General features: G+C 33.7%; 1 protein-coding gene across 1 annotated transcript in view; it reads right to left on the bottom strand.

Annotated features, from left to right (window-relative positions):
* EYS (eyes shut homolog) overlaps positions 1-20973 on the bottom strand; it is a 1667443-nt gene extending 1646470 nt beyond the window's left edge. Inside the window, exons 1-2 of the mRNA XM_060030409.1 lie at positions 20223-20973; positions 16393-16506 (exon numbers count right to left, since the gene is read on the bottom strand). Coding sequence (XP_059886392.1) covers positions 16393-16506; positions 20223-20973 — 865 coding nt within the window. The remainder of the gene's footprint in view (positions 1-16392; positions 16507-20222) is intronic.
* Positions 20974-23818: the final 2845 nt, after the last annotated feature.

Genomic DNA, 23818 nt, shown 5'->3' with positions numbered 1-23818 from the left:
ACAGACTGGCTGAATGGATACAAAAGCAAGACCCGTATACATGCTGTCTACAAGAGACCCACTTCAGAACTAGGGACACATACAGACTGTAAGTAAGGGGATTGAAAAAGATATTCTATGGAAATGGAAATCAAAAGAAAGCTGCAGTAGCAATTCTCATAGCAGACAAAATAGACTTTAAAAAAAAGACTACTACAAGAGACAAAGAAGAACGCTACATAATGATCAAGGGATTAATCCAAGAAGAAGATATAAAAATTGTAAATAATTATACACCCAACATAAGAGCACCTCAATACATAAGGCAAATACTAACAGCCGAAAAAGGGGTAATCAACAGTAACACAATCATTGTAGGGGACTTTAACACCCCACTTTCACCAATGGACAGTTCATTCAAAATGAAAATAAATAAGGAAACACAAGCTTTAAATAACACATTAAACAAGATGAACTTAAATGATATTTATAGGACATTCCATCCAAAAACAACAGAATACACATTTTCTCAAGTGCTCATGGAACATTCTCCAGGATAGATCATATCTTGGGTCACAAATCAGGCCTTGGTAAATTTAAGAAAATTGAAATCATATCAAGTATCTTTTCTGACCACAATGCTATGAGACCAGATATCAATTACAGGAAAAAAATCTGTAAGAAATACAAACACATGGAGGCTAAACAACACATTACTTAATAACCAAGAGATCAGTGAAGATATCAAAGAGGAAATGAAAAAAATGCCTGGAAACAAATGACAATGAAAAGATGACGACCTAAAACCTTTGTGATGCAGCAAAAGTAGTTCTAAGAGGGAAGTTTATAGCAATACAATCCTACCTTAAGAAACAAGAAAAATCTCAAATAAACAACCTAACCTTACACCTAAAGCAATTAGAGAAAGAACAAAAAAAAAAAATCCAAAAGTTAGCAGAAGGAAAGAAATCATAAAGTTCAGATCAGAAATAAATGAAGGAAATGATAGCAAAGATCAAAAAAACTGAAAGCTGATTCTTCAGAACATAAAAAAAAAGAGATAAACCATTAGCCAGACGTATCAAGAAAATAAGGGAGAAGACTCATATCAACAGATTTAGAAATTAAAAAAGGAGAAGTAACAACTGACACTGCAGAAATACAAAGTAGCATGAGAGATTACTACAAGCAACTATATGGCAATAAAATGGACAACCAGGAAGAAATGGAAAAAAATCTTAGAAATGCACAACCTGCCAAGACTGAACCAGGAAGAAATAGAAAATATGAACCGACCTATCACAAGCACTGAAGTTAAAACTGTGATTAAAAATCTTCCAACAAAAAATAGCCCAGGACCAGATGGCTTCACAGGTGAATTCTACCAAACAATTAGGGAAGAGCTAACACCTATCCTTCTCAAATTCTTCCAAAATATAGCAGAGGAAAGAACACTCCCAAACACATTCTACAAGGCCACCATCACTCTGATACCAAAACCAGACAAAGATGTCACAAAGAAAGAAAACTACAGGCCAATATCATTGATGAACGTAGATGCAAAAATCCTCAACAAAATAGTAGCAAAAAGAATCCAAAAGCACCATTAAAAGGATCATACACTATGATAAAGTGGGGTTTATCCCAGGAATGCAAGGATTCTTCAATATGTGCAAATCAATCAACATGATATAACATATTAAAAAATTGAAGGAGAAAAACAATATGATTATCTCAATAGATGCAGAGAAAGCTTTCAACAAAATTCAACACCCATTAATGATAAACACCCTGCAGAAAGTAGGCATAGAGGGAACTTTCCTCAACATAATAGAGATCATATATGAAAAACCCACAGCCAACATTGTCCTCAATGGTGAAAAACTGAAACCATTTCCACTAAGATAAGGAAGAAGAGAAGGCTGCCCACTCTCACCAATACTTTTCAAAATAGTTTTGGAAGTTTTAGCCACAGCAATCAGAGGGGAAAAAGAAAAAAAAGGAATCCAAATCAGAAAAGAAGAAGTAAAGCTGTCACTGTTTTCAGATGACATGATACTGTACATATAGAATGCTAAAGATCCTACCAGAAAACTACTAGAGCTAATCAATGAATTTGGGAAAGTAGCAGGATACAAAATTAATGCGCAGAAATCTCTTGCATTCCTATACGTTAATGATGAAAAATCTGAAAGTGAAATTAAGAAAACACTCCCATTTACCATTGCAACAAAAGAATAAAATATCTAGAAATAAAGCTACTTAAGGAGACAAATGACCTGTATGCAGAAAATTATAAGACACTGATGAAAGTAATGAAATGTGATACAAATAGATGGAGATATATACCATGTTCTTGGATTGGAAGAATCAACATTGTTAAAATGACTTTACTACCCAAAGCAATCTACAGATTCAATGCAATCCCTATCAAACTACCCCTGCCATTTTTCACAGAACTAGAACAAAAAAATTTACAATTTGTATGGAAACACAAAAGACCACAAATAAAAAAATCAATCTTGAGAAAGAAAAATGGAGCTGGAGGCATCAGGCTCACTCACTTCAGACTATACTACAAAGCTAGAGTAATCAAGACACCATGGTACTGACACAAAAACAGAAATATAGACCAATGAAACAGGATAGAAAGTCCAGAGATAAACCCATTCACATACGGTCACCTTATCTTTGATAAAGGAGGCAAGAATATATAGTGGAGAAAAGACAGTCTTTTCAATGAGTGGTGCTGTGAAAACTGGACAGCTACATATAAAATATGAAATTAGAATACTCCCTAACACCATACACAAAAATAAATTCAAAATGGATTAAAGACTTAAATGTAAGGTCAGACACCATCAAACTCTTAGATGAAAACATAGGCAGAACATTCTATGACATAAATCACAGCAAGATCATTTTTGACCCACCTCCTAGAGAAATGGAAATGAAAACAAAAATAAACAAATGAGACCTAATGAAACTTAAAACCTTTTGCAAAGAAAGGAAACCATAAACAAGACGGAAAGAGAGCCCTCAGGATGGGAGAAAATATTTACAAGTGAAGCAACTGACGAAGGATAAATCTCCAAAATTTACAATCAGTTCATGCAGCTCAATATTTAAAAAAAACAACAACAAGCAAACCAATCCAAAAATGGACAGAAACCCTAAATAGACATTTCTCCAAAGAAGATATATAGATTGCCAACAAAGACATGAAAGGATGCTCAACATCATTAATCATTAGAGAAATGCAAATCAAAACTGCAATGAGATATCATCTCACACCAGTCAGAATGGCCATCATGAAAAAATCTATAAACAATAAGTGCTGGAGAGGGTGTGGAGAAAAGGGAACCCTCTTGCACTGTTGAGGGGAATATAAATTGATACAGCCACTATGGAGAATAGTATGAACGTTCCTTAGAAAACTAAAAATAGAACTAGTATATGACCCAGCAATCCAACTACTGGTCATATGCCATGTGAAAACCATAATTCAAAAAGAGTCATGTACCAAAATTTTCATTGCAGCTCTATTTACAATAGCCAGGACACGGAAGCAACCTAAGTGCCCATTGACAGATGAATGGATTAAGAAGATGCCGCACATGTATACAATGAAATATTACTCAGCCATAAAAAGAAACAAAACTGAGTTATTTGTAGTGAGGTCAATGGACCTAGAGTCTGTCATACAGAGTGCAGTTAAGTCAGAAAGAGAAAATCAAATACCATATGCTAACACATATATATTGAATCTAAAAAAAGAAAAAAAAAATGGTCATGAAGAACCTAGGGGCAATATGGGAATAAAGAGGCAGACCTACTAGAGAATGGACTTGAGGATATGGGGAGGGGGAAGGGTAAGCTGTGACAAAGTGAGAGATTGGCATGGACATATATACACTACCAAACATAAAATAGATCTCTAGTTGGAAGCAGCCGCATAGCACAGGGAGATCAGCTCGGTACTTTGTGGCCATCTAGAGGGGTGGGATATGGAGGGTGGGAGGGAGGGAGACACATGACGGAAGAGATATGGGGACATATGTATATGTATAACTGATTCACTTTGTTATAAAGCAGAAACTAACACACCATTGAAAAGCAATTATACTCCAATAAATATGTTAAAATTAATTAATTAATTAATTAATTAATTAATTTAATTGGAAACATAAAAAATAAAAGTAAGAAAATAAAAGATAAAAAAATAAAATAGTGGCTTAAAGCTTTCCAAATATGATTAAAAAATTACTTTACAAATACAAAAACCTTGGCAGTCTCCATGTACAACAAATACAGCAAAAATCACTTTTAGGCAAAGTATAGTCAGTATTCAAAATATAATATCATTAAATCAGCTAGAGAAAAAAAGACATATCTGAGGGAAAAATAATGCAAATGATAATTGACTTTTTATGAGAAGCATTGAAGGCCAGAGGACAGGAGTATCAAGTCAATAAATTGCCTCTGTATTAAAACCAGAAAACATGAGTACATTAAACCCAAAGTCAGTAGAGAGAATAATAAGAAGAAATGAGTGAAATAGAAAACAATAAAGGAAATTAGCTAAGTTAATGTTTGGTACATTGCAAAGATCAACAATATTAAGAAAATCCTATGATGTTGATAAAAGAAAAAGGACTATCATGAATGAAATAATGGACATTACTTCTGATCCCACAGATATTAAAAGAGCAATAAGATAATATTATGAACATTATGCTGAAAGCCCAACAGCTAATATGTTATGAAAAACTTCCTTGAATAGAATAACTTCTGAAATCTGACAAGAATTGGAAAATATTAATGTATCTGCCTCTGTTAAAATAATTCAATTTATCCAAAATTTTTCAATAAATATATTACAGTTTAAGTGATTTCACTAATGAGTGATATCAAACATTTAGGCAAGAAATTAATACCAAATTTATATATCTTTTCAAAATGTAGAGTTCAGGTTAACCATTATGTATCAACATAAAGAAATAATTCTAGAAAACGAAATATCAATATCCTACATGAATATAACTGAAAAAGAATTTAACAAAATATTACCAACTAAACACAGAGCATGTAAAAATAATAATTTATCATGTCCAATTGAGTTATAGCCCAGGAATGCAAGGTTAGTTTAGATATGAAAATCTGTAATTCATGAATTAACTGAAGACATTAGAAAACCACAAAATTTAATTGAAACATCATAAAATCATCTCAATAGGTGCAGTGAAAACATTTGACAAAATTAATTGTCCAATTCTCATAAAAATTATCAACAGACTATAAATAGAAAGAGACTCTCTTTATTTGACAACAATGTCTATGTAAAACATACAGCTAACATTAGACTTGATGAAATACCGAATACTTAACATCAAGAAAAATGTAAATAGCGCATGAAAATATGTTGACATCACTATTTATTAGAGAAATGCAAATCAAAACTACAATGAGGTATCACTTCACACCAGTCAGAATGGCCATCATCAAAAAATCTGTGAACAGGGGCTTCCCTGGTGGTGCAGTGGTTGAGAGTCTGCCTGCCGATGCAGGGGACACGGGTTCGTGCCCCAGTTCGGGAAGGTCCCACATGCTGTGGAGCGGCTGGGCCCGTGAGCCATGGCTGCTGAGCCTGTACATCCGGAGCCTGTGCTCCACAACGGGAGAGGCCACAAAAGTGAGAGGCCCGTGTACCACAAAAAAAAAAAATATTGTGAACAATAAATGCTGGAGAGTGGGTGGAGAAAACAGAGTCCTCCTACACTGTTGGTGTGAATGTAAACTGGGACAGACACTATGGAGAACAGTGTGAAGGATCCTTAAAAACCTAAAAATAGAGCTACCATATGATCCACCAATCCCACTCCCAGTGATATATCTGGAGAAAACCATAATTCGAAAAGATACATGCACCTCAATGTTCATTGCAACACTATTTACAATAGCCAGAATGTGGAAGCAACCTAAATGTCCATCAACATATGAATGGATAAAGAAGATGTGGTACATATCTATAATCGCATATTACTTAGCCATAAAAAATAATGAAATGATGACATTTGCAGCAACATGGATGGACCTAGAGATTCTCATATTGAGTGAAATAAGTAAGACAGAGAATGATAAATATCATATGATATTGCTTATATGTGGAATCTTAAAAAAAGCGTACAAATGAACTTATCTACAAAACAGAAATAGAGTTACAGAAGTAGAAAACAAACTTATGGTTACCAGGGGTAAGGGTGGAGGAGGGATAAATTGGAAGATTGAGATTGACATAAACACACTACTATATATAAAATAGATAACTAACAAGGATGTAATGTATAGCACAGGGAATTCTACTCAATACTCTGTAATGGCCTATAGGGGAAAATAATCTGAAAAAGAGTGGATATATGTATATTTATAACAGATTCACTTTGCTGTACACCTGAAACTAACACAACATTGTAAATCAACTATATTCCAAGAAAAATTAAAAAAAAAAAAAAGAAAAAGGGAAGGATGCCCCCTTTGTTTTTAAACATTGTATCTGAGGACCTAGCCAGGTAATCAAATAAAATCATAAGTATTATATTAGAAAGGAATATATAAAAAGAAATTTATTTACAGACAATAAAATTGTTTACACAGAAAATCCTAAGGAATCTCAGGGAATAATTGGAACTACTAAATGCATTTAACATGGACTTAGAGTACATGGTAATTATATGTCTATATATAACAGCAAATTATTAGAAAAAAATTAAAACAATTATACTATCATCAAAAATATTAAAATACTTTAAAATTTAACCAAGTCATTTTAATGTGTATTTACTTTCCCCTGAAAATTATAGCATATTGCTGAGAGATTAGTAAAGTCCTAAATAATTAGAGCCATATATCATGCTCATAGATTAGAAAATTGAATATTGATAAGTTGTTGTCCTCCCAAAATTGAACAATAGATTCAAAACAGTCCATATTAAAAGACTAGCAGAAATTTTTAGATAAAATTTCAAGTTATTCTAAGATTTATATGGAAAAGCACAGGATATATAATAGCCAAAACAATCTTGATAAAAAAAGGAAGTTGGAAAACTCATGCTACATGACCTCGTTTCATTATATATCTATACAAATCAAGAGAGGGTGTTATTGGCTAAAAGGAGGACAGACAGATTGATGGAATAGAATAGAGAATGTAGAAATGGACACACACATGTATGCTTCATTGGTTTTTGACAAATATGCCAAACAAATCCAGGGGTAAAGAGAGTTTTCCTCAATTCTGCTGAATAACTAGATCTCTTTATATGAGAAAGAAAAAAGAATGTTGATTCTATATGAATCACAAAACTTAACTTTGAATAAATCATCAACCTAAACAGAGAGGCTAAAACTGTAAATCTTCTAGGAGAAACATAGGAGAATATCTTTATGTCTTTGGGATATGCAAATTTTTCCTAAAGAAACATAACACCCACTTAACATAAAAATAAAACAATATATATAAATTGGACTTCATCAACTTATAAAACATCTGCTCATCAAAATATATGGATTAGGGCTTCCCTGGTGGCGCAGTGGTTGAGAATCTGCCTACTAATGCAGGGGACATGGGTTCGAGACCTGGTCTGGGAAGATCCCACATGCCGCGGAGCAACTAGGCCCGTGAGCCACAGCTACTGAGCCTGCGCGTCTGGAGCCTGTGCTCCGCAACAAGAGAGGCCGCGATAGTGAGAGGTCCGCGCACCGCGATGAACAGTGGCCCCCGCTTGCCACAACTAGAGAAAGCCCTCGCACAGAAATGAAGACCCAACACAGCCAAAAATAAATAAATAAATTAAAGTACCCTTAATTTAAAAAAAAGAAACAAATGTATAAAAAAAAATATGGATTAAAAGATGAAAAGACAAGCCACAGGCTGAAAGTATTTGTAATACCCATATACTAATTACTTCTATCAGGATATATAAAATTTTTCTACACATCAATAAAGAGAGACAACTTAAAGATGACAAAATGAGTAAGTCATATTCATTCTCAAGGTCTATAGGATGCTACACAAATTACACTGACACTGCACCATTATTATTTAGTTATCTTTTCACTGAATAAACTAGCGATACAGCATAACATTGGTTTAAGATCAATATCACTACAGTAAAATAATCCAAATTTTGACTCTATTTCCAACATTTCCTCAAAAAGTAAAATAGAGATGAGATTATTTCATGGACTTGTTTTCTGATAAAAAGAAAGACACATTAAAAAAAAAAAAGACAAAAAATGGCACATAATAAATAGTAGTTAATAAATGTTCTATTTATTGAATAATAATGAGAGGGCATTCAAATTGGCACAACATATATGTTTCATTAATTTAGCTAAATTATATGCTTTATTGAGCATTCAAGACTTTTTGTTTGTAATCAATTTATACTCTCATTCATACACAAGATATAAAAAATAATAATGATCATCCTGAGATCTCATAGTTATCAATAATTACAACTTATTAAATAAATAAGATATACCAGATACTTAGTTGGCACACAAATTGTCTTGAGACAACTTACGGTGGGATGGGGAGGAGTTGGATGCATTGCTTTGCCAGTCAGTCAAAGGAGAATTTATCACAATGGAAGGACACACAAAAATACAGAAGGCACAAAGGAAGCTTCAGTCCATCAGGCTGGAGTAGGGTAGCAAAGGAAATCCTTCCTGTTAGTAATTGGATAGAGAGCCTTTGCTTTTCTGGTGTTATGTTACTGTGGATTATGCTGTGCTTAGAAATATGGGTCACTATCAGTGCTGATAGTGATTGCAGTGACCAGAGAATCAAGAAGAAAAATACAACAAAAGTAAGGTGTTATGATGTAAATAACAATCCAAAGTACATAACAGCCTTCCTAGTCAACACCTAAGAACATTATTTGCATCATTAAGTGTGTAGTTTGTGTAACTATTTGCCATAATTTTAACTCTAAGTTGTATGAATGGGAAGCCATAGAGTTGATTGTACATGTAGTGTGCCTATTGGCTCGTGTGACATGATTAATTATCCACAATACTTAACAAATTATACTTATGAGAGCAGGACTAGGTCAGTTCTCTACGTGTCAGGGGGTTAGAGCTAGGGTGGAGTGGAGAGTGGACTGAGATTAGTTTTCTAGCCTCTACCAGAACTGAGTTTCAAATAGGATTAAAGTTCAATTATTAAAAATGAAAAAAAAGTGATATCTGATTTAGCTCCTACTAGCTTTCCTATCCATGGACAAAATACTATTCTCCATAAATTCTACCCACTGCTAGGGATTTTGAAAATGGGGGAATTTACTTTACCTTGAAAGCTTTTCTGCCTTCTTTCTGCTTTAAACTGCTAATGAAATGTCTTACAGCAATCTTCACTCATCAGATTAGACCTCTTATCAGTCAGAATGATACCGGGGGTTATCACATCCTGAAAAATACTTATTCCTCCAATGCAATGCAATGTTTTCCAAAAATCATTCACCTTGGGTATAGAGATCACAGCATGCCTTGCAAATAAACGTTCTTGAATCCTGAAACTAAAATTATTATCTTGCAGCTGTAACTTAGCCTTAAACTAAGACTGTGAGCTTATTTTCTGACAATCACTTGATACTATATCAAAATCATATTTGAAAATATGGAACAGACCAGGAGAATTTTAATAGTTCCTTGAATTGCTCCAGAAATACATGAAATTTTTTTTGCAATAAACCTTATGAAGTTATAAAATTAGAGATCATTTTATAATAGATACATAAATCTTGTATAACATTTTCAAGTTTGGAATTACAATGAAGAATACATTTTCATACAGTTTTAGAATAGATCTTTACTCCTTAATTTTACTTTTATAAGGTTTGTGAATGTAGGTTTACCTCATGGCTAATTATTCTTTTTTTTTTAACAACTTTATTGGAGTATAATTGCTTTACAATGGTGTGTTAGTTTCTGCTTTACAATAAAGTGAAACAGCTATACATATACCTATATCACCATATCTCTTCCCTCTTGCGACTCCCTCCCTCCCACCCTCCCTATCCCACCCCTGTACGTGGTCACAAAGCACCGAGCTCATCTCCCTGTGCTATGTGGCTGCTTCCCACTAGCTATCGGTATTTTGTGGGTTTTTTTCCAGGTTTTGTTTTCTGTTTTTTGTTTTAACATCTTTATTGAGTATAATTGCTTTACAATGGTGTGTTACTTTCTGCTTTATAACAAAGTGAATCAGTTATACATAGACATATGTTCCCATATCTCTTCCCTCTTGCATCTCCCTCCCTCCCACCCTCCCTATCCCACACCACTAGGTGGTCATTAAGCACCGAGCTGATCTCCATGTGCTATATGGCTGCTGCTTCCCACTAGCTATCTATTTTATGTTTGGTAGTGTATATATGTCCATGCCACTCTCTCACCTTGTCACATGTTACCCTTCCCCCTCCCCATATTCTCAAGTCCATTCACTAGTAGGTATGTGTCTTTATTCCCTTCTTAACCCTAGGTTCTTCATGACCTTTTTTTCCCCCTTAGATTCCATATATATGTGTTAGCATATGATATTTGTTTTTCTCTTTCTGACTTACTTCACTCTGTATGACAGACTCTATGTCCATCCACCTCACTACAAATAACTCAATTTTGTTTCTTTTTATGGCTGAGTAATATTCTATTGTATATATGTGCCACATCTTCTTTATCCATTCATCTGTTGATGGACACTTAGGTTGCTTCCATGTCCTGGCTATTGTAAATAGAGCTGCAATGAACATATTGGTACATGACTCTTTTTGAATTATGGTTTTCTCAGGGTATATGCCCAGTAGTGGGATTGCTGGGTTGTATGGTAGTTCTATTTTTAGTTTTTTAAGGAACCTCCATACTGTTCTCCATAGTGGCTGTATCAATTTACATTCCCCCCAACAGTGCAAGTGGGTTCCCTTTCCTCCACACCCTCTCCAACATTTATTGTCTGTAGATTTTTTGTGTGTGTGTGGTAGGCGGGTCTCTCACTGTCGTGGCTTCTCCCATTGCAGAGCACAGGCTCCGGACGTGCAGGCTCAGTGGCTGTGGCTCACGGGCCTAGCTGCTCCGTGGCCTGTGGGATCTTCCTGGACTGGAGCACGAACCCGTGTCCCCTGCATCAGCGGGTGGACTCTCAACCACTGCGCCACCAGGGAAGCCCTGTCTGTAGAATTTTTGATGATAGCCATTCTGACCTGTGTGAGATGATATCTCATTGTAGTCTTGATTTGCATTTCTCTAATGATTAATGATGTTGAGCATTCTTTCATACGTTTGTTGGCAATCTGTATATCTTCTTTGGCGAAGTGTCTATTTGGGTCTTCTGCCCATTTTTGGATTGGGTTGTTTGGTTTTTTGTTATTAAGCTGCATGAGCTGCTTGTAAATTTTGGAGATTAATACTTTGTCAGTTGCTTCATTTGCAAATATTTTCTCCCATTCTGAGGGTTGTCTTTTGGTCTTGTTTATGGTTTCCTTTGCTGAGCAAAAGCTTTTAAGTTTCATTAGGTCCCATTTGTTTATTTTTGTTTTTATTTCCATTTCTCTAAGAGGTGGGTCACAAAGGATCTTGCTGTAATTTATGTCACAGAGTGTTCTGCCTATGTTTTCCTCTAAGAGTTTGATAGTGTCTGGCCTTACATTTAGGTCTTTAACATTTGGTAGTGTATATTTTAACACAATATTTGAGGTGTCTTAAAAATCAGGAATCTGTTTTTCCTAAAGTATCACTAGTTTTAAAATATGATTGATGTATTCCACATTATTTCTTTGCCATCTTGATTTAAATTTGCATTAGATATAGATTATTAAACTGCTTCTAGCATGATAGCTATACATTTCCGAAAGAAATGAGTTCCAAAATTCCCAGTCTGGAGTGAAACTCAAGAGCAGTGGGACTTTACCATAAAAGTTAATTTATGTAATAATAACTGATTAATAAGACATTGGAAATACCAAGTTTATGACCTTTAATATGATTCTTTAGAAAACTATAGTCTCAATTTATTTGTGAATCCTGCTTCACATATCAGATAATATGTAGTAATATGCACAGATCATCACACTGAGCAAAAAGATTATACATATATTTGTTCCTAAAGGTTTTTGAAGAAATTAATTAGAAAGTATATATATAAGATAATTGCATATATAGAAGGATAGATACATAGATAGATGTTTGATAGATACCTACATACATACGTACATGCATGTCTACATACATATTTTATGTTTTAAAAATGTGATACTTCCTGCACATTTTTGGCTAAGGCTTTAAGTCACAGAATAATACAATACATACCAAAAAAAAAAAAATCTCAATCTATTATTGTTACTAGGTCTTCTAATAAAGTCATCATCCTATTTTTTCCACAATAACACAAGTTTATGCTCATGGAGTGTGGGACACTATTTCTGAGATATAAATTCTCCCCAATTATCAAATGACCATTTTTCCTGCATTTTCTAACCAAGTAATATTCACAGTTGCATTAAAGTAAGCAAATGGGTTTGATATATCTCTACTTTGTACTTTAGATTCAGCCATGGTCTTTTCTAGGATACATAAGCAGTATTTTATTTGAACATGAGGACAAACTTGCAAGTTAACCAGTGATAACTACCTCTCTTTTCTCAGTCATTTTCAGATACAAAGGGTATTATATCTCTCATATAGGGCCGCTTGTGGATTTTGAAAACCAAGCTGCCACAAATAGTCACCTCCTTCTTAGCTTGGAGGAGAAAGATCTAAAGCTGCTCACTGCAAGTAAGCTGGGTCAGAGGGACCACAGGAAATTATGGATTATGTCTATGTTTTATATGAGAGACAAGCTGAGGACAAACATTTCTGTCATGGAGTTTGTAGAGAGTCTATATGTCTTTGCTATAGAGTTGATCGTTTGTTCTATGGTATAAATCAGGGGTTAGTAAATTACAACTGTGAGCCAAATATGACCTTCCACCTGATTTTGTAAATAAAGTTTTATTGAAACATAAGAGAATTCATTCATTTATGTATGTCTATGGATGCTTTCACGCTACTAACTCAATAACAGAGTTGAGTTACCTTGACAGATACCATATGGCTCAGAAAGTATAAAATATTTACTATCTGATCCTTTTCAGGAAAAAGTTTGCAATCTTCTGGTATAAATATACAACTACTGTATTTTATTGTTTTCTGATATTTATTTCTTATTTTACAATAAATACTTTAAATGAAATGATATCAAAAATTATTTTTTTAACAAAAAGTATGTTTCAAATTTGTTTCCCTAGAAAGTTGGTAATGAATATGGAGTTTACTCCTAAACTATGTCACTTTAATGATCCACTGCTGAGTATGTTGACATCACTGACTACATGAAACCAGAAGACATGTTTTAGTTCAAAAGCCATCAGCATCTATTTAAATGTTAGTAATTATTTTAAAAGACTCCCTCACATTGATGAGTTAAGTTCAGATAAGAAGGTATTCTTACATATCACTCTGTGAAGCATGTATTTTCACTTAGATAACACAACTATAGCAAAATTATTTTCCTAACTTTCTATTGCAAGTTTCTCTGTACATACTAAAAGTAAAGCGATTGTTATAAATGTGTTGGCTCAGTTAGCAGAATAAATTGACACAAAGATAAAAGATACCAGTCTATACTAGTAAAGTCAGAGGTTTCAAATACATAATCAGTTTATTTCAATAACAGTTTTGTTCTGTTGAAGGCAAGGTATCTGACAATATTAGGAATGCTATTGAAAATTCGCTAAAAATGTTCGAAGATAAAGTTATGTGCTCTTGTGTTAAAATTATAAGTATAAATTTTGTTAAGTTTATAATGATATATACATTGTTTGATCGAGTTGAGAAAAGGATGGAAAAAAATGTACTTGGAGTTTATTGTGGTTCATACATAATTCATAGTTTTAAAGCAAACCAGTTTTGATGCTCACACAAGTGGAATAGAATCTATAGTTACAAAATTTACAAATAATTTAAAATATTCACAGGACAACAGACTAAAATTTTTGGAATAAAGCTGATATTGAAAATAATGTAACATAGCAAAATGTGCTTTCTTTTGCTGCTGTCCGTTATCATTTAAATTTTAGAAATGCTTAAACTTGTGAAGAATGACTTTGAAAATAAATCCAGTATTTCAGGGAGGTTTTGGCATTTTAGTGAAAATATTGTAAGTTTCGGTTGCATCCCATTCAAAATGAGTTACAAACATTTAACCAAAAAAACAATATATCAAGAACAAAAGACTGGTGTTTGAAAGTTTTAGTGAAATGTACTTATTTTTAAAAAGACATTAAAGCTTATTCTTGCACAATACAATGAAAAACTTAAGCTCAATGAATTCAGAAATGCTCGAGATCATAAATGTTATAACTAGGCTTTGAAATAGCTGGACTTATGGGGAACAACATTTGACAAAAATCCTATATTTCACAGATTATTTTTTTGTGCTAGGACATAGTGGAAATAAATTGAAGCACCTAAATTTTGCCAAACATTCAAAGGAATCATACATAGAGACCATTTATTTCCTGAGGATTCTCTTTGAAAATGTTTGTCAAAAAATAATTTTGAATAGAATAAAATATAGCTCCTATGGACATACTTTATTGATGTATTTTATACAAAAAATATAATTGGGAATACTTAACATTTAGCAGATTTTCCTTTGAGGTTAGCAAGAACTTCAAAATATGTTCGGTGAAAATGTTCTCAAGATGGCACTGTTAGGAGAAGAGTAAACTGAAGGCATTAAATGACTTCAAATTTATTAGTCATAAATGCAACTTTGAAGAGGGTATAGATAGTTTATAAAAATTTATAATTATAAGACAATATTGAAAAAATACTCATTCTTCAGAAAAATAAGTGTAAATATAGTTTCTGCTTATATTATTTTGTAATGTTTCAGACAATCAATATAACGTATGTTTTAAAATGTCTTTTTGATTTGCAGAGACCAAGTTACAATTATTGTCTTTGGAAGGAATTTTAGAAATTAATTTTTTGAATAGAGCTACATTATTTGTCTGCCTATTTAATGAAACCAACTTGCCAAAGAATAAATAAATATTTCAAATATTATATATTTGTAACTCCTTTTAGCTACCTGTTTTGTTCAAAAATGCCATGGTTTGGGAGATAAATTATATATTCTTCATACACCTGCAGGATATGGTAAGCTATTATAAAACACCTAACAACTCATAACCTATCTCAGGAAATAAATGACCTGAAGGGAAAAGCCCTGAAAACATTTCTTTGAAGACAGTTGTTGGAGTTCTTACCACCTGCACTGCTACCAATCCCTCCTACCATTGGCAGTGGCTGATACATTCTACCAGACTCTCAAATCTCTCTCAATTAGGTTACATGGAAGGATCTGCAAGAGAAACACTGGGAGTTATCACTTTCTGCAGTTTGGGAGACACTTAACTTTTGTTTCACTCCCATGAAAGGAGTCTTTAGGTACCTAATTGTGGCCGGAAACACCACTACCCAAAGACATTTTGAAGAGGGACAAATACACTGATGGTGAGTTATATTTCCCAGAAAATGGGAAATTGTGGAAGGGTTCAAAGATGAGATCAGGGTTTCCCTGGTGGCGTACTGGTTGAGAGTCTGCCTGCCGATGCAGGGGACACGGGTTCGTGCCCCAGTCCAGGAAGAGCCCACATGCCGCGGAGCGGCTGGGTCCGTGAGCCATGGCCGCTGAGCCTGTGCGTCCGGAGCCTGTGCTCCGCGACGGGAGAGGCCACAACAGTGAGAAGCCCACGTACCGAAAAAAAAAAAAAAAAAAAAAAAAGATGAGATAAGAGTGGTTTAAACACAGTTTCATTGTTAAATATTTAATCAAAAGTTAAGAAACTATTGGTTTAAACAGTGATTTTATTGACATCTTTAAGTTTATTTGAGAAGGAATAAAACATTTTTATGCTTCATGAAAGGGGATTTGTCTGTACTGACCTGTTACATAAGGAAATAATAGAGATATAATTTTGCAAATTACGGGCAAAATATACCTTTGTAAACATATTTTAGTACCTAAGAACAAAATATATTTTATAGTAAAAAAACAAACAAACAAAAACTGTTCAATTGATGGCTAAACTCTTCATATATTATGAAATATCAATATTTAGCAGAATAATCATTTAATTGTTAAACAAATTGATCTCTTAAATTTATTCTTCAAAAAACTCAGAGTATAGAACCACTAAACTTGTATTTTTCAGTAATAAATGAAACATTTCAAGTCTAATTTGAAATAAATGACAAAATTAAAATTATTTGTGTGTATGTATGCATACATACATATATGTGTATTTTTACCTGAAAATGGTTCCTCACAATCACAAATGAAACTATTTGCAGTAATATTTCTGCAGTTCCTATGGAAACAGATATGTGGTTGACACTGCCCAATTATTTCTGAACAATTTATGCCTATAAAAATAAAAGAAAATTAATGTTTCAACTAGATTAAAATATGTACATTATATTTATATAGTTAATTAAAGTCATAGATTTTTCCCAAATTTTTAATAATGAATAATAGAAAAATTTTGAATAGTGTAATTCTAAGACATAGTGCTTCATGATGATGGATTTAAATGGAAACAAAATTTAATTTTAATAAATTTGACATCAGTTTTTCCATCCTTTCACTGCATAATATAATATTAAAATATTTTTCTGATTGGTGATATTTGAGCTCTAGTTAATTTTTTATAATAATTTGAATGTGTTAATCATGTAGATAATATTAATATATGTAAGTATTAATTCTTCAACATATGCTGGAGCATTGCTGTGGTAATATACAAAGTGACACATTCAAATGTATAATATATTGTATCTTAGCCCTACTACCTAGCCAAGGTAATGATTCAAACAAGGAAAATGTGAAAGTATTATACATCTGAAGAGGAACCAGGGCATAAAGTTTCAGTTAAGCAAGAAAAATAAAATGTACAGACCTGTTGTGCAACATTGCACCTTTTGTCAACAGTAATATATTATACACTTAAAATTTTGTTTGAGGGTAAACCTCGTATTAATTCCTCATATTAATCATTCTCTCCACAGTAAAATCAAATCAAATCAATTCATATCGAATCTAATCTAATCTAAAAGTATTTGGAAGAAAAGAGGGAAGACTGCTTGGATTCTCAGAAGCCATGCACAAGCTTCTAAATTCTACACTTTCTTTGCTACTGTAACAAGTTTTCCAAATCCCACTTGTACAAGCTATCATGGTCCTACTACACAAAAAAACACAACCTTGCATAGCATATATTTCTATGTAGTTGATCATCTCATAATATCCTTCTTAGAGGAATGTGCTAACAAAATTCCAGGGCATGACACATGGACAAATGTCACTACAAAACAGTTGCACATGATTTGGCAATAAGCCTGCCACTTCCCCCATTCTAATTGAATTCTTAATTTAATTTGTGAGCAGTTTTCACCAGTTGATGCTTTTGAAATTCTTTATACACTGACATCTCTACCTCACTAATGCAGAACTCTTCGTCTTTAACTTACCTCCAAACAATCCCCAACACAATGAAAATCTAAGTAATAAGTAATTACAATAAGTAATTGTGTCCCAAAATATTTCCATACGCAAAAGCTAGAGTATCAGTGGTATGTTCAATAGGTCATGTTCTCTTTCAGTCCTAGTGGATGTAATAGCTAAATTGTGACCACCCCCACAAAAAAATTCTTATGTTGAAATCCTAACCCCCATAACCTCATAGTGTGACTTACTTGGAGACAGGGTCTTTAAAGAGGTAATAAATGTTAAATGAGGTCACTAGTTTGGGTCCTAATCAAAAATGACTTCTGTCCTTATAAGGAGAGGATGCACAGGCACTACAGAGAAAAGGGATGTGAAAACACAGAGAGAAATGGCTGACCATGGACCAAGGAGAGAGGCCTTAGAGAAACCAATCCTCCTGACACCTTGATTGGGACCACTTAATCTCTAGAACTTTGAGAAAATAAACTTCTAATGTTGAAGCCACTCACACTGTTCTTTGTTATGGCAGCACTAACAAACTAGTACAGTGAACATTCACAGTTTCTTGGTAATCCTACATATTTCTGTATCTTTTAAGGTTTAAAATTGAAGTAATTGTGCATAATTAGAGTGGTGTCATGGTATGTGCTCAATGTCTTAAAAAATAAATAATGTTAGATACTTTTATAAAGTTTAAAATTTGATTATTTACATTATCAACTGCTGTGTTTCTAATAAACAAAGAAATAAACATTGGGATAAAACCATTCTATGCAATTATGATAACTAATTGAAATAATATTCCATGATTTATGATTATATCTATGCCAGTTAATATTATGTAGGTAGTAGAAATTTTCTGGTCAAATATTCTCTAAAGTTCTTTGGATGGTTTAAAACGTATACTTTAGAAGCTCTGGATTAAATTATTTCTCCATTCACCCTAAATCAGATATTTGAGTGCTTTTATTTATTTATTTATTTTTGCTGACCTGTTTTAATTTTAATTATCTGATATACTATGAGTCAGGTTAACTTACATCTTTTATCACCCCTGCCAGTAGAGTCAAATGCGAATTTGATCCCAGTTATACAGAGAGGATGCCCAGTTGATAATGCTGGGATTAACTTCTGAAATAGCCTCAGTACTTCTTCCCTAAAGAGCCTAAATTACATTTTAAATGATTGGCTTAGGTGAATTTTGGAGCCTAAAATGGCTTATAGAGTTCTTCCATTATACTTTATCACACAGTCTCCTCAAATCTAGCTTCAAGGGAGTCTTCCCTGTCACACAGAAGAGCAACCCTATTGAATCCTCCTAAGGCATGCCCTACAAAATTGCAGTTATATCACTGAGCCCAGTTGGCTCCAGTCACATCTGCTTCTCACCCCCCTTCCCCTCTCCTGACCAAAATGTGCTGTTAGTCTGTTGCATGTTTTCTCATCCCGTCATTGCCAACGCCAGGCATTTCCCTTTGTTAGATCATCCTCCTTTTACCTTTGTAACTCTCCATGCCAGGTCTCTGAAACTGTAATTGAAAGAAATTCTTTCACACATTCCCAAATGTCAAATATTCCCTACATTTCTCAAAGTTCCTCTTCATTTTTCTCTGATGACCCAACTTCCTTAGTAAACTTTCAAATAGGAATAGTCTATTTCCCTTAAATCCTCACTTCAGCCTCAGGTAACCTAGTTTATTTACACTGTTTTTAGGTTGCCCTTCTTTTTGCTTCATCCACTCACCAAATATCTTCCTTTGCAAATGTTTGTCATCATTGCCTCTCATTTAGCTTATAAAAACCGGTTAATAATTTAAAAAAAAAACAGTTGATAATTATATCACTCTCTTTCCCTCCTTGTTCTTCTGATTTATCAATTACTTTATAGGTGCCACACCAACACCATTGAGAACATTACTTTGGGTTCACAATCATCCTTTCTTCTCCAACTCTCCTAAGCAACTTCAAACCTTCGTCCCAATAATGTGTGTCCTTATTATCCTCGACTTAGAGCCACACTTCATTTCTACATTATCACCCAGAACTGCTTGCCCCAAATACCATAACCTTGGGGATTTCATTTAATGACTAAAACATATTATTCTGATAATCTTTTTTTTTTTTTTGAATGAGACATTAAGAGTGGATTTGGGGAAAGATGTAAAAATAGGTATTTCAGGATAAAGCATATATGTTTTTTAAGATATCCTCTTTAAATAAGCACAATTTTTATTTTAAAGACTGCCTGGGGCTTCCCTGGTGGTGCAGTGGTTGAGAGTCCGTCTGCTGATGCAGGGGACACGGGTTCGTGCCCGGGTCCGGGAAGATCCCACATGCTGCAGAGAGGCTAGGCCCGTGAGCCATGGCCGCTGAGCCTGTGCGTCCGGAGCCTGTGCTCTGCAACGGGAGAGGCCACAACAGTGAGAGGCCCGCGTACTGAAAAAAAAAAAAAAAAAAAAAAAAAAAAGAATGCCTGATAGGATTTTTATATGCCTGGAATCAAAATTTAGCCCATTCTAAAAAAAATCTACCAAATTCTTAAAAACATAGCCTATTTTTTGGTAACTAACCATTTATGAATTCAGTCTATTTTACTATTTTAATAGAATTATGTTACTTTAAAAAATAAACTTACCTGAAATTTGTGGGTGACAGATACATTCATATCCTTGCTTATTCCATTTTTCTCTTTTATTAATGCCACTGCCATTATTTTTACATGGCTTAAAGGAACATGAATCCAGCTCCTGGCAGTATTTCCCATAGAATGGAGGCTGGCAATGGCAGCTGTATATCTTGCTCCAAATTTCAGTAAGACATGTACCATGCCCAGAGCAAAGCTCCGAACTCAGATATTCCTGGCAGAACTGCTCTTTCACTGTTACATTTAGTCGAAGTCCCAGTTGACAAAGGGATGGACCACTTGGCATTACTGTGATGAAATAATGTGTCCCAACACTCAGCCACTGAGAATTAACAGTGTGCATTCCTTTTAGATTGCAACCAAAAAGTAACTGATCTTCAGTTGTGGTATTTTGCAGACAGTCAATGAATGATGCTTCAGAAACATTCATCACATTTATTTCTGGATATTGAAGAGATGGTTCAGAAGAAATTACAAGGATGTCTCCTAATTGAATTTGCAAAGGGCAAATCTGGGGAACAACTTGATTGCCAGAAGTATTCATTTTAGTATTTACATCTCCAAACCAGCAATCCCCATAGAACTCCAGGCAGATGTTTTCTGTCACTGTCCAACTCACCACATATGTTGAGGGCTGTGTACGCCATTCTTCCGTCAAGTGCCGTTTACATGTTGTTCTTCCATTTATAAACATGCTGTGAAGAACCACCAGGCTCACAAGCATAATTAAATTGTCAGTCATTTTGGGAAATTGTGTTTTACAGTCTATCATGAAAGTGTCATAAATAATTGCTGCAAAATGGGCTTTCAGTATTGCTGGAAAATTCTAAGCAGATATTTTGTTCAAGGACTCCTGGGGACTGGCTTTCTTTCTCTATTCCCAAAGTGAAAGTAGATTTGATGACTGGATTTTGATCAAGAAACAGTAGAGTTCAATTGTTTAAAATATACCTTAAAACAGAAAAATAATACATTGTTAGTGAAGTTTTTCCTAACTTAATGATATAGAAAATTCTTACCTGTTTTCTGCAAGAACTGTGTCACCAACAGCTAGTCACCTTCTTTGTGAAACAAGGCCAGGAAAAATATGGTCAAGGTACGTTGTATCTCATCCTGCCATATATGCTCACCTGCTTCTGAAAAGTGCTGGTATAATTACATAATTAAACCAGCAACGTACTACAGTCTTTTATACCAAGTTTCAGCATAACTGAAACACAGCAATAGTCAAGATCCTTTTTTATGGATGGTTTAATTTTTTTTCAGATACAAGTATCTCTCTCTGATTAGTTTTAGAAAAAAAATCTTAAAAACAACTAAGAATAAAAATGGTTCAAATATAATGTTTGTGTAATATTTTCTTACAAACATAAGGCTTAAAGTGCCTGTTGGTGACAAAACATGTTCTTGTAATCCAAGAGGAGAGAGCTCCCACATATGTAAAATATTCATGGAACATTCTGTTATACAAATGACTAAACTCAGAATGAGTCTTCACCCAACTTCTGCAGGAATGGTGGGAGGGTGGTAGGTAAAGATGGAAAAGGAAACATAAAATGGTTTAATGGAAGGATGATAAATAGAAATAGTGTGGCAGTAATGTTCTCCTTCATCACTCAACACTGATGTGGAAGGAGGGGTCAGGGGTCAATTCTGTTGGAAGGTACCATTACTGCCAGAGGGCAAGAAAACAAACAGGAATTTTGAGATTTAATATATTAAAATAATTTTAAAAAATAGTAACTAACACTCATTAAGGGTTTTCTCTGGCAAATCACTTTACTACTTAAGAAATAAGCTGTAATCCTCACAAAAAATTCAAATTTTCTAAAGAAAGATAAATGTAAAAGCATAATCTTTGGATTTTTGGATCAATGTTATTTATTTTTTCTATGTTCTTAGGCCACATGAGTTTTAATTCCCTCCACTGTTATATAGGTAAGAATATATTTAAAAGATTAATTTAAAGAAATTAATATAGTAGTATTGAATTAACAGGGCAGAATTAAAGATTGAATTAGACTATGTAAACCTATACAAGTCATTCATCAAATGGTAGCTTTTATTATTGTCCAATTTCACTCAGTAATCAACATCCACATTTGTCAATTTCAAAATCCCAGTATTCTCTAGTATACCTTGACTATTAATTAAAAATTGTTAACTGATTTTATGCCATTATATTATGTTATTAATTTGTTAGTTTATATCAGATATTTATGGTAACTAATATCTTGATGACTATTGTAAATCATGTAGAAATTAAATTTGAGTTATAAATTACCACTTTGCAAATTTAGTTGTGGCTATTATAAATCTGTAAAATACAAATTCACATAAGTAATATACTAGCCCTACCTTAATATTCATGTGGAAAATGTTAAATAATAAATTTCTTACAACTAAAAGTTATGTATAGTCATGTTCATTTAAAATATGTTAACCATAACTTTTGGATTTCAATTGAAAATATTGCTAAGGTTAAAAGAATACCTTAAACAAATATATTTGATCCCAATCAATGTGAAAGACAATATGCTAAGTACTAGGAATTCATCAATCACCAAGTGAAATTAGGTATCAGTGTAAAGAACTAAGAACTTAATGAAGGAGGTAGATGGTTAGGCAAGCAACATCATCAAGTTACTATCAAAAGAATAGTCTAGAGCACTATAAAAACATGCAACCGGGACATTTAATAGGAAAGAAGGATGAACTTGGACAATGAAATGGAATCATCTAGGAAAATTGCCAAGGGAGGAGAATTCCAGGAGAAAAAAGTCTGTATAAAGATTTTGAAATGAGTGTGACACTGGATACCTTCCAAGAAGTGAGAAAAGTTGAGCTTTTAAGTGTAAAGGGCAGAGAACATATGATAAAATATAAGCTTTGAATTTATAGAGAGATTATATCAAGAAGGGGTCAGCATTTTTGGTAAAGGAGCTCACATTTTATCTAAGGAAAATGGGAGTCTCTGGTAGATTTTTTGTAGCAGATTAACAATAGTAAATTTTATTTTAAGGATGTCAGTTTAGTAGGAGTGTGAGGAATGTATCTGTGGGTACACCTGGGAGAGTTGAAAATTTTGGGAGGGGTCAGTAACACTAATCTAGTGAAATAATAGGGATGGCATGATTACTACAGTGACAGTAGAAATATAATGATGCTGGTGGACTCCAAAAATATGTGAATGCTAGAATTATAAGGTCTTGAAGGCTGCTGACATAAGGAGAAAGAAGGAAACCCAGGAATAACAGGTGCAAAAATAAGATGGTAAGAGAGAAGGAATGTCAGAATCACTTAAGCATATACTGAATTTGAAGTGTGCCTGAGTGACTTTCTTGTAGAACTATCCAGATATCAATGGTGTATACAGATATGAGCACAGCAGAGAATCTGGACTAGGATTCCAAATCTTATCATATATTTTTGTATTTCGGTATGTATGTAAAATTTTTGGAAGGTTATTTTAAGATTGGAAAGTCTTGATCTTGTTAAAATTGTGAAGAAGGGATGCCTAAAGAAATAATAAAACAAATGAAAGAAGGCAAATGGCAATGAACACAGTGCAGGGTAGGAGGAAAGAG

Source organism: Delphinus delphis, chromosome 14 (genome assembly GCF_949987515.2).
Source record: "Delphinus delphis chromosome 14, mDelDel1.2, whole genome shotgun sequence".
NCBI lineage: Eukaryota > Metazoa > Chordata > Mammalia > Artiodactyla > Delphinidae > Delphinus > Delphinus delphis.
Note: the sequence above shows the minus strand (reverse complement) of the source record. Positions and strands in the feature narration are given on the sequence as shown.